The sequence below is a fragment of the Myotis brandtii genome, unplaced genomic scaffold (assembly GCF_000412655.1).
Source record: "Myotis brandtii unplaced genomic scaffold, ASM41265v1 scaffold691, whole genome shotgun sequence".
Taxonomy (NCBI): domain Eukaryota; kingdom Metazoa; phylum Chordata; class Mammalia; order Chiroptera; family Vespertilionidae; genus Myotis; species Myotis brandtii.
Genome location: NW_005370704.1, coordinates 1,437,365 through 1,447,599, shown reverse-complemented (window position 1 = coordinate 1,447,599; position 10,235 = coordinate 1,437,365). Strand labels below are relative to the sequence as shown.

General features: G+C 63.4%; 2 protein-coding genes across 2 annotated transcripts in view; one reads left to right on the top strand and one right to left on the bottom strand.

The window, feature by feature from the left end:
* INPP5E (inositol polyphosphate-5-phosphatase E) overlaps positions 1-2,210 on the top strand; it is a 9,902-nt gene extending 7,692 nt beyond the window's left edge. The window contains exons 10-12 of the mRNA XM_014529701.1: positions 281-417; positions 788-1,973; positions 2,149-2,210. Coding sequence (XP_014385187.1) covers positions 281-417; positions 788-920 — 270 coding nt within the window. The 3' untranslated portion in view covers positions 921-1,973; positions 2,149-2,210. The remainder of the gene's footprint in view (positions 1-280; positions 418-787; positions 1,974-2,148) is intronic.
* Positions 2,211-3,229: 1,019 nt separating this feature from the next.
* Positions 3,230-9,441, bottom strand: PMPCA (peptidase (mitochondrial processing) alpha). Its single transcript, XM_014529709.1, has 11 exons — positions 9,371-9,441; positions 9,087-9,145; positions 8,322-8,414; positions 7,571-7,671; positions 6,911-7,174; positions 6,573-6,665; positions 6,370-6,488; positions 6,188-6,278; positions 6,034-6,096; positions 4,866-5,010; positions 3,230-4,145 (listed from the first exon to the last, which is right to left on the bottom strand). The coding sequence occupies exons 1-11, from the start codon at positions 9,439-9,441 to the stop codon at positions 3,976-3,978; spliced, it is 1,269 nt and encodes a 422-aa protein (XP_014385195.1). The 3' UTR covers positions 3,230-3,975.
* Positions 9,442-10,235: the final 794 nt, after the last annotated feature.

Here is a 10,235-nt window from a genome sequence, read left to right as displayed (position 1 = left end):
GCCCACTCCCTGGGGCCCTCCCTGGACCACTGGCTGTCGGGGCCCCGTTGGGAGGCAGGGGCGGGTTGGAACCTGGCTGCCTCGTCCGCTCCACAGGGCTGAGGGCACGGATGTTGCATCCGGGCGGCGGGGGAAGTGGCACACCTGCCTCTCCCGGCACCTGGGTGCCCGGCGATAAAGGGGGTTTGGGGTGCGGGGCTCCGGGACGGGCTTCCACAGCAGGACTGACTGGGGACTCCGCTCACGTCACCGGGGGCCCTGCCTCTGGCTGTCCCTGCAGGACCGGGTCCTGTACCGGAGCCGCCACCGGGGTGACATCTGTCCGCTCACCTACTCCTCCTGCCCCGGGGTCAAGACCTCCGACCACCGCCCCGTGTACGGCCTCTTCCGCGTGAAAGTGAGGCCGGGCAGAGACAAGTCAGTACCGTCCAGGCCCGTCCACTCTCGGGGCACGGGGCGAGGCGGGGGGCAGGGACAGGCGCCTTGCCTGCCATGGGGGTGCCAGCTTTGGACCTAGGCGCAGGTCATGGTCTCCGAATCCTGCCCCCAGACAGGAGCCAGGTTCCAGGGCCCACGCGGAGATCACTGCCCTGGGTGGACCTGAGCGGCCGTCACTGGAGTGACCACCACAGGGTCGGGACCTGGCCTGGCCCCCGCGCCCATGGGCTGGCCAGACCCAGTGATCTCCGCCTGGCTCACAGCGCCAGCCTGGCTCAGCGTCCACCCTGGAGTGTGAGGTTGGGCACCCTTGGGGCCCGCCCCCCTCCTGACGCCTTTTCCTCCACAGCATCCCGCTAGCGGCCGGCAAGTTCGACCGCGAGCTGTACCTGATCGGGATTAAACGGCGGATTTCCAAAGAGATGCAGAGGCAGCAGGCCCTGAAGACACAGCACGCCAGCGCCATCTGCACCGTGTCCTGAGGGTCTGCCCACGGGGGCTGGCACCGCCGCCGGAATCCCTGGCGAGGACGAGGACGTGCTGCCTGGACTGCGCAGCCTGGGGGACGCTGAGCAGCCGTGGCCAGAGGCAGGCCGCCGTCCTGGCAGGAACCCAGCGGGACGGGGCTGCAGCGGAGCCGGCCCTCACCTCATCCCTGGGCCAGACCCGCTGCTCGCTTACACGTTTCCCCGCAGACACCCAGCCTCCCTCTCCGCAGGCAGAGCTTGGGCCCGAGGATGCCCCACCAGACCTGCCACCATCTCCCGGGACTCACGCCTCTCCAGCAGCAGCAGAGCCACACGTGGCCAGCTCACAGCCACTCCAGCGTCTGCGTCTCCATCCTCCGGCCCTTTCTCTGCACATGCCTGGCCTGGTACCAGGGAGGCTGCTCAGTGGGGTGACCCGGGTCCCCCAATCCCACGGCACGTGCTGGGACCAGGTTGGTCACCAGGTTGAAGCCAGATAACGTCCAGGGAGCAAGCGTGGTCCCCACTGCTGGGCCGGGACAGGGCCCTGCCCCTCCAGCCACCAGCAGTGCCCCCACCACAGGCCTGTCAATAGCAGCAGTGCCCTTGCCAGCCAGAGCCGCTGCTGGAAGCTTAGGCTGGCACCTCCTTGCCACCCAGGCTGGCACCGCCACGTCTGGATTTCAAGGTGTTTAGACCATTATTCCTTCCCATCTGGTTCCATCTCTTGAAAAGGCGTAGGCTTTGAATGCGGGGAAACCCAGGGCATTTGGTCTAGTCTTTCCAATTATTTATTTTCCATATTTATATTTTTAAATAAATGCATATTTTGAGTCTTTAACTTTCTGGTCAAAGTGTGAGTCCTAGACACAGCCTGTCTTCAGGCCGTTCTCACCAGAGCTTGTAGGAAAAGGCAGGGGTGCTCTGGGCTGGCGGCTGACAGCGTCCCTCAGCCGCCCCCCCTCCCCCCCCCCCTCCGTGCGGGCCACACCCGTCCTATAGGTGTGAGTCGGGAAGTCAGTGCCCACCGTGTAGCCACGTGACCGGCATCAGCCTCCAGAAGAAGCGGTAAAGCAGCACACGCCACCCCGTGGCAGCAGTCGCCGGCACAGCCGATCCCAGGGATCTCGGGGAGCTACGCGACCCTGAAAGCCGCTGAGGCTCAAGTTAATTACCTGAAAATCTCTTACAAAGGGTGTGGCAACAGGGACTGAAATAAGTACAATTTTATGGTTCTTTCTAGGCATGGTCTGACCCAAACCGTGGAAGAGATTTTAATGTGAATCTGAAAATAGTTTGGCCCAAGGTCACGCTTCGTCTCTGGGGCGGCCGTCACCCCTGGTAAGATCCTGGGTCGGAAGAGATTTGCTTCGTACCGGCCGCGAGGCTTTAGGAGGACAGAGTTCACTGGGAAAATGTTTAAATGACCGTGGCCAGCCTCTGGAAGGGGCTTCATGCGGGAACAGGACCGGGAGGGCGGTGCCGGAGGCTCGCCTCGCAGGCTGTGCGTCTCCCTGGCAGCAGGGCAACTGCCCCGGAGGAACAGAGGGGAGAGAAGGGTGCCACACCTGGGAGCACAGGCACCGGGCAGTGACGGCTGGGGCTGGAGGGGTGGGGGAGGGAAGCGTGGTGCTGTCCAGGACAGGGCAGGGCGTGGGAGAGGGTGGTCCCTGCTGAGAGAACTCAGTGCCTGGGGCCCTGAGGGTGGCAGGGGACCCAGCAGGCAGAGACAACTTAGGACCAGCTTCCAAAACAGACACGTCTGGAAGTCGGCAGTTTCTCACCGGGCAGTGACGGCTGGGGCTGGAGGGGTGGGGGAGGGAAGCGTGGTGCTGTCCAGGACAGGGCAGGGCGTGGGAGAGGGTGGTCCCTGCTGAGAGAACTCAGTGCCTGGGGCCCTGAGGGTGGCAGGGGACCCAGCAGGCAGAGAGAACTTAGGACCAGTTTCCAAAACAGACACGTCTGGGAGTCGGCAGTTTCTAGAATGTGTGCAAAGCTGCCAGGTCGAAGCCCAATCCAGCCCTGAGGGAGCGGGCAGGTGCCAGGCCCAGCCACCTCCTGCCTCGGGCTCTGTCCCGCCGCAGCGCACACCTGGTGGCAGCGGAGCTGCAGGACCGTCCATGGCAAGGTGCCTGCCCGTGTGGAACCACAGGGAGTCTAACCACGGAAAGTCCACCGCTGGACTGACAGCCCCCGACCCCCGGGCTCCCTCCCGCCCCAGTGGACGGAGGGCAGTGGACCGACATGCTCCACCAGGCGCCTGCACTGGGGTGTGTTGTAAAGCAACTGACAGGCCCTGCAAAACAGTCGATTGCAGACAGAAGTAACGCGGACGTGTTTATTTGATTCCCCCACCCCCGCCACGCACACCCCCCTGTACCCCTGTACGGCAGAGGCCAGGCTGCCTGGGGTCACAGGAAAGATGACATGGAGGCCCCTCTCCTCCAGTGCCCCATGGCCATGCCAGGACGCTGCCCTCTACACTGTGGTGGCCTAGAACTACCCGGGGGACTCGGGGTTCCCACGTGGAACCTGGGGCTTCTATGGGAACTGGAGTTTGAGAAGCACAAACCTTTCCCTTCTGAACCTACAGCTCCCGTCTCCCAGCCCCTCCCACCCTGTGCGTGGACACCTGAAGTCAGAGCCCATCTTCCAATGAGGGCAAGCGGCCTGGCAATGCTGGGTCAAACGGAAGGCCTATCGGGGGACAGGTGGCTGGCACTTCCCTGCCTTGTTCTAGAAAATTCCAACGGCCTGGAACGACCCATCCTAAATCAAGGGTGAGGACACCAGTGCAATTGATGACATCGGCAGACAGCCCAGGCGCATGGCCGCACCGTGAAGCAGTCAGCGTGCCCAGGCCATGCCCTGGCACTGACAAGGCGCTTCGTGGCCGGAGCCTTCTGCACGCCACCCGGCCGAGTGGAGTGCTGGAGGCACACCCAGTCCTGAGGGCGCCGAGTGCGGCCACGTCAGCGTGTGAGTTCACCCTGCGGAGAAGTGTCCTGTGGTTCGCAGCGCTCAGTTCTTGCACTAAATTCACCTCCAAAGAAACGTGTGCAAACAGCCTCTACCGGAAAAGCCGGTAGGTCCTGGGCAGGCGCCCGTCTCTGCTGGACAGCGCCGCCTGGATGTGCTCGTAGCTGGGCAGGTCACTCAGGTCGCCCAGGGCGGCCACTGCCGGCTTCCCGCGCAGCATCTTCGAAGCAACTCGCTTGATGTCCTCTGGCCTCACGTCGCCTGGCACGGGGACAAGGGACGGGAAGGCCTGACACACTGTGGTCCCGGGCCTCCAGGCCGCTAATCTGCCACCACCCCGGGGAGAGGAGCGGAGGACTCGGAGGGTCAGGAGCAGCTGTGTGGACTGCCCGTGGGTCAGGGCGAAGGACGGGAGCGGGCTTGGCTTTGCTTAGCGATGGGGAAGTGTCCATGTTTCCAAATGCAACAGGACATGCCCCCCATAGGAACTCAGGGAAAAGCTGGTGGGTCAGCAGAGAAGGGAGCCCTCCCCTCCGAGTGTGTGGTCTGAGGGAGGAACGCGGCAGAGGCTGCACACTGAGCCGGGCAGAGAAGCCAGGAGCCACCTGGCAACGCACCCGGCAGGGCTGGCTTTGCTGCGGAAGATGAGGCCACAGGAAGGTGGAGCACCGTCCTTCTCGAGGGCCTGCGGGGCCCCACAGGACTCCAAGCCCAGGGGACACTACAAACGGTGCCAGCTTCACACCAGGCGACACCTCACAACAGAGTGCCCACCTCTGGGTCACAGACCCCTTGGGAATCAGAAAGCTAGAAATTGTCCCCTGAGCCGCACGAGCAAGTAAAACCGGGCACTCGGCGGAGGACGTCCGAGCCCCCTGGAGGCCACGTGAGAGGCCACAGACACTTGGGGCCGAGACACCCGCCACCCGCGAGCCCCCGGGCCCCGTGGTTAGAGCCGCAGCCTCACACATGGCTACTCACGGATGAGCGCGCACAGCTCGTGGGGCAGCTTCCTGGAGCGGGTCGCCAGCACCTGCCTCCCCACGTCCTCAAAGATCACAGGCCTGGCCTCCAGGTTCATCATGAGCATGGACATCAGCTGCGTCTTGGCTCGCTCCAGCTCCACCTGAGGGTGACAGCCCGGCGTGCCGTCAGCCAGGCACTCAAGCCACCGAGTGGCTCGGAAGGGTGTCCCGGCCCAAGGTCAGCGCTGAGGCAGACGGCTGGCTCCCCGGTGCCCAGGCCCTGCCCACCGTGCTCCCGGGCCAACGCTGAGGGGACAGCTCAGCTACCAGCTCTGTTCCGGGAGCCCTTCTGACCAGGGGTGAGTGTTACAAGGGAGTGCGGCCTGGGGTTCGAGGACAGAGGCAGCTGGGAGGCAGGTGGCCCGATGGCTCTGGGACCCGACAGACTTCGCAGAGCAAGTCCTGAGAGACTGGCTGGAAGTTGTGTCATTTCTAAGTAAAGCAGCTGCCCGTTCAGGACTGCGCTTCACGACTGCACTTCAGGCAAATACTGAAGGCGACCTCGGCGCCTCCCGTCGGGAGGGAGCACTGCCTGCCCAGCAGGGCCCTGTGGACCCGCCAGTGACTTCAAGCCCTTCCGCTTGGAGTGACGCTGCTTCTTTCTGCTCAGAGGGAGCACGAGAGGCTACAGGAAACACGGGGCCGCACAGTGTGACCTGAGGGAAAGCATGTGCACCGACCCCGAGGCACGGGGCCTGCACGCTGGGCTTGTCTGGTACTTGTGCGCATGCGTGCGTGTACACCTGTGCGCAATGCGTGTGTATGTGCGTGTAAAATGTGCTATTTGTGCCAGTTCTGGGCCAGGAAGTAACGAGGCTTCTGAACACGTAAGGTATCAAGCGCTGGGCTAGAGACCGAGGAGCTGAAAAGGAGAAGCCAGGAGGGCTGGCAGGGCTGCGCATGGGGCTGCTCTGAATCGCCCGCAGGCGGCGGGAGGGCCCTGCCTTGTGTGCGGCGTTTGTCAGCAGAGCCGAGGACCTCAGGCAGCCAGGAGACGCACGGGGTCAGCCAGGTGCAAGCAGACCAGGTGCCCAGTGAAAACCACGGAGGGCTCCCCATAGGACAAGCTCAGCCTTGGACGGGGTCACCGGTGTTGGGGCCACCGGTGTTGGGGCCATACTTACCACATCCACAGTCCCACCCATTAAAATGAACTCCTTGGTGATGATCTCCACCATTTCTCGAACCTGCGAGGGAGGCATGAGGCCAAAGCGAGAGTTGTTTACACAGCCCGCCTGAGACGCCCTGCAGCAGCTGGCCTCACCGGCCTGGCCTCACCTGTCTGGGGTCGGCGCTGGCGTGGATGCACAGGAGCCCCGTGTCCTCGTAGCTGTGGTGGTAGGCGGTGGCGTTGTACATCCAGTGGTGCCTGCAGGGACGGGAGGGAGAGACACCTGGAAGGTGAGACGCCCTCAGCTGGGCCTGTGGCCCTGGGGATGGCAAGGGGCAGCGCCACTCACCTGTTGAGCACGTTGAGGTAGAGCCGGGTGAACATGCCCTTGCCGGGCCCGCCAGCTGAGAAGGAGCCGCCGCCGCCCATCATCATGTTCAGCACCGCGAAGGGGATGAAGTCAGCCTCCTGCAGAGAGGAGGACGGAGCTCACAGGGGCCGCGCCGGGCCGGGGGACGCGGGGCCAGCGGGGAGGGAGCCTGCGGGACTCACCAGGAAGGAGCAGCTCTCCAGCCCTATCATGATGTGCGTGAGCTCAGGGAACGGGGCGGGGCCCAGGCTGACCTTGGACATGTCTCTCTCTAGCTGTAACCAGCAAGAACAGTCAGTGAATCAGGCTTCACCAGTGCCTTAGCCAGATCTACCCCCAACCCCGCTGAAGCTAAACACAATAGGCACGCGGCTTCGAGAACGTGCGCTGTAGAGACCAGGACGTGTTCGAGGCAAAGCCACGAGTGCAGTTCACTGAACTCCCCAGAACCAACAAAACGAACCAAGACCTGAGGTCACAGAGCGCGTCTGACCCGAGGCCACGGTCCCCTGCCCTGTACCTTGACGACGCCCCCGGTGTACTGCGCTACGGAGCGGTCAACGTCCACGGCGGCCCCGCTCCCCCAGGCCGGCCGGGCGCCCAGGAGGTACTTCCTGGCGCACTCCACCAGGTGGTCGTGCTCGATGCCCACGCCCGCCAGCACCATGCGGTCCGGCGTGTAGTAGTTCCTCAGGTAGGAGTGGAGCACGTCGCGGTCGATCTTCGCTATGTTTTCTGTGGGGCAGAAGCGGTGGAGGCCGACCGTGTTCTCCCGGAAAGCGGCCTCCAGCCACAGGACAGCCTCCCGTGCGTGGAGACCCCTCCAGGGCGGACAGTCCCCAAGGGTCCACAGAGGCTCACTCTCCATCAGTGGTTCTCAGCCTTCTGGCCCTTTAAATACAGTTCCTCATGTTGTGACCCAACCATACAATTATTTTCGTTGCTACTTCATCACTGTCATGTTGCTACTGTTATGAATCGTCATGTAAATATCTGAGATGCAGGATGGTCTTAGGCGACCCCTGTGAAAGGGTCGTTCGACCGCCAAAGGGGTCGCGACCCACAGGTTGAGAACCGCTGCTCTCGGTGGAGGGGACGACCCGGTCACTGTAGGGACGGAAAGGTTAGAACGCCCCTCCCACCGTCCTGGTCCCGCCCGGCACACAGGGCGGCCTCGCACCTCGTGAATCATCTCGGTGAGGAGAGGCTCCGGGTCAGGCCGCATGTTGAGGTCCTCCAGCTCAAACTGGACAGCCATGCGCGCCATCTCAATCTCCTCCTCTGTGAAGGGCAGGAGACAGGGCTCAGGCCCCACAGGCCAGCAGAGCTGGGCCGAGCGTCCTTGGTGGCGAACACTGGCCGTCCCTCTGCCTTCCTCTGGGGCAGGCCTGGGGGACACGTGTGAGGAGGGAGAGCGCGCAGCAGCCCCCTGGCCCTGCTCAGCCCCGGCCCGCCCCGCTGGAGGCACTGGCCCTGACCTGCCGCAGTGCTGTGTGAGGACGTGAGGACAATGGGTGTGACAGTGCTGAGGCTGTTCAACAGGCCAGAGAGCCCTGAGCGGAACTGCAGCCGACAGGCAGGCTGCGTGGAAGCAGCGGTCGGACTGGCTGTGACAGCAACGTGGCCGCTCCTGGCCCTGGCCCTGGCGGGAGCGAGTCCACCACTCGCAGGGCCCAGAAGGGAACGGACCAGGATGTTTACAGACAGTCAAGACACGCTGCTCAAAGAACCAATTTTGCTAACCCGTCAAAGGGTGTGAGCTGGTGTCTCGGAGAACCAGCACTAAAACTTGCCCCTCGCCAGCGTTATTTCCAATAAAATTGCACCAACTCACAGGCAGGTGAGCTGAGGTCTCCAAAGATACAGTGCGCGTCCCCATGGGAGGGCCCTGCACCTCCCAGTGTCCCGCCCCAGGCGGCCTCAACACCCACCTGTGAGCCTGGGGTGCAGGACCACATCAGCCAGCAAGCCCACCACCGTGTCCAGGCCTTTCGAATCGGCAGACACCGCATACATGGTGGTATCTCTGGAAAAAACCAGCAACACCGGCCCTGAGGGCAGGCGGGGCCCTGGGGACGTGACATCACTCGGCGCCGAGGGTCAGCACGCACCGGGCTTTCCCGCCTCGGGGTGGCCACAGGCAGACGACAGCGCGCACAGCCCGCACCAGCCGTGCTTTTCCCGCCTCGGGGTGGCCACAGGCAGACGACAGCGCACACAGCCTGTGCAGCACTGCGCTGCCCAGTGGAGGGTTCGCTCCAGCACAGGCTCCGCCGTGCCGAGCCCCTTGTCGGTGTCTGCGTCTGTGTGAACTGACTGGCCAGTGGGGGAACCAGCCCGGTGCCAGGCTTCCTGGCATTCCTTCCCGACTCCCAACCACGTCAGCTGCCCGGGCCCCACACTCCCACCGCCCTTGGGCCTGGCTCCTGTGGCGTGGCTTCTGCTCGATCTGTGAGCACCTTGGGGACGGGGCTCTTGTGTGCCCAGCTCCTGCCTGGCTCAAGTCCCCTGGCACAGCCTTCGGGGAACCACCTGGCCCTGGGAGTGTTCTCTGCATGAGTGTGTGCTTCCCGCCCACTCTGCCCGGCGGGCGCTCACTTCTCATCGCCGTCGCCACGGCCTCTCTGAGGGCTGTGGGACCCTGACCACCGAGCAGTTCCGCGGGGGCGCGCGACAAGCTGTGTGCGAGCTGGTACCTCGACGCCTGGCAGTCGCAGATGCCGCCGTGCTTCTCCAAGGTAAGCAGGATGCTGTCCTTGCTGGCGAAGCGGTCCGTGGACTAGGGGTACAAGGAAGGCACCCGCGGGTTCAGCAACCCCAGAACAACCCTAAGCACAGCTCCTAGCAAAGTTTATCTTTGCTTTCAAAGCAACACGAAATTAAGTGACCTTTTATTACCATTACTTGGCAACTTAATAAAGTAACCCCTATAAGAAAGCACCGCTATATAAATTCTTCCCAATTACAACCCAAAACCCACACGTTGGACACTGACCGAAAACGCCAACTTTTCCAAAAAGTGAGCGATTCCACTGAGATACTTTGCTTCATATCTTGATCCTGAATTAATAAGAACTGGCAAAAAAAAAAAAATTGACAGGTTAAGTCAGTTTTCAAAACAGACGACTTACACAAAAGAAACCTCTTCAGTTAACGCTGTGAGCACGACTCCACAGGCGGACGGACGGCGTCACAGGAGGGAGAGGGCCCGATCCCCACGTGGCTGCGATGGTCCCACAGCCACAGCGTTCGTCTGTTTATGGAGCTGTGTGCGGTCGTCAGAAATCTCAGGTACAGACGAGAGGAAAGGGGACAAGCCCCCCAAACGGCCAGGTTGGCACCGCGTGCACCTTCCTGTGGACAGAGCCCGCTCCCCCGGGACAGAGCCCGCGCCCCCGGGACAGAGCCCACTCCCCCGGGGACAGAGCCCGCTCCCCGGCCCCAGAGGGCACGTACCTCCCACCGTGCAGAACTGCCCGAACTTGCTCTGCGAGGCCACGCGCAGCCCGTTGTCCAGCGTGGTGACCTTGGTCTCGAACTTCTCCTGGCCGTCCACAGTGGCGAACACGGGCGTGGGCACCCCGGGCAGGGGGGCGGAGAGGGGGACGCTGGGGTAGGCGCCCCCACTGCTGAACTGTCTGTCTCCGGGGGCCCCAAACCTGAAACAGAGAGGTCGCAGGTGACGGCAGAGGGAGTGGGGGGCCTGTGGGCCTCGTGGGTGTGGGGCGCGCCCCCTGGGGAGGGTCCTGCTACCCCTGGGGGTCGGAGGAGGCCGGGGGCAGGCCCTTCTCCTTCCGGGGTCTGATCGGTCCGTGCAGATCAGTGGTCACACCCGCCCGCAGGAC

Bases quoted from the DNA above. Each gene is read 5' to 3' on its own strand.
- PMPCA (XM_014529709.1), bottom strand. From the start codon at position 9,441: ATGAAGCAAAGTATCTCAGTGGAATCGCTCACTTTTTGGAAAAGTTGG. The intron at 7,672-8,321 runs GTGGGTGTTGAG...TGCCCTTCACAG, and splicing joins CCTGCACCCCAGGCTCACAG to AGGAGGAGATTGAGATGGCG. The intron at 6,279-6,369 runs GTGAGTGGCGCT...CCGTCCCTGCAG, and splicing joins TACCTCAACGTGCTCAACAG to GCACCACTGGATGTACAACG.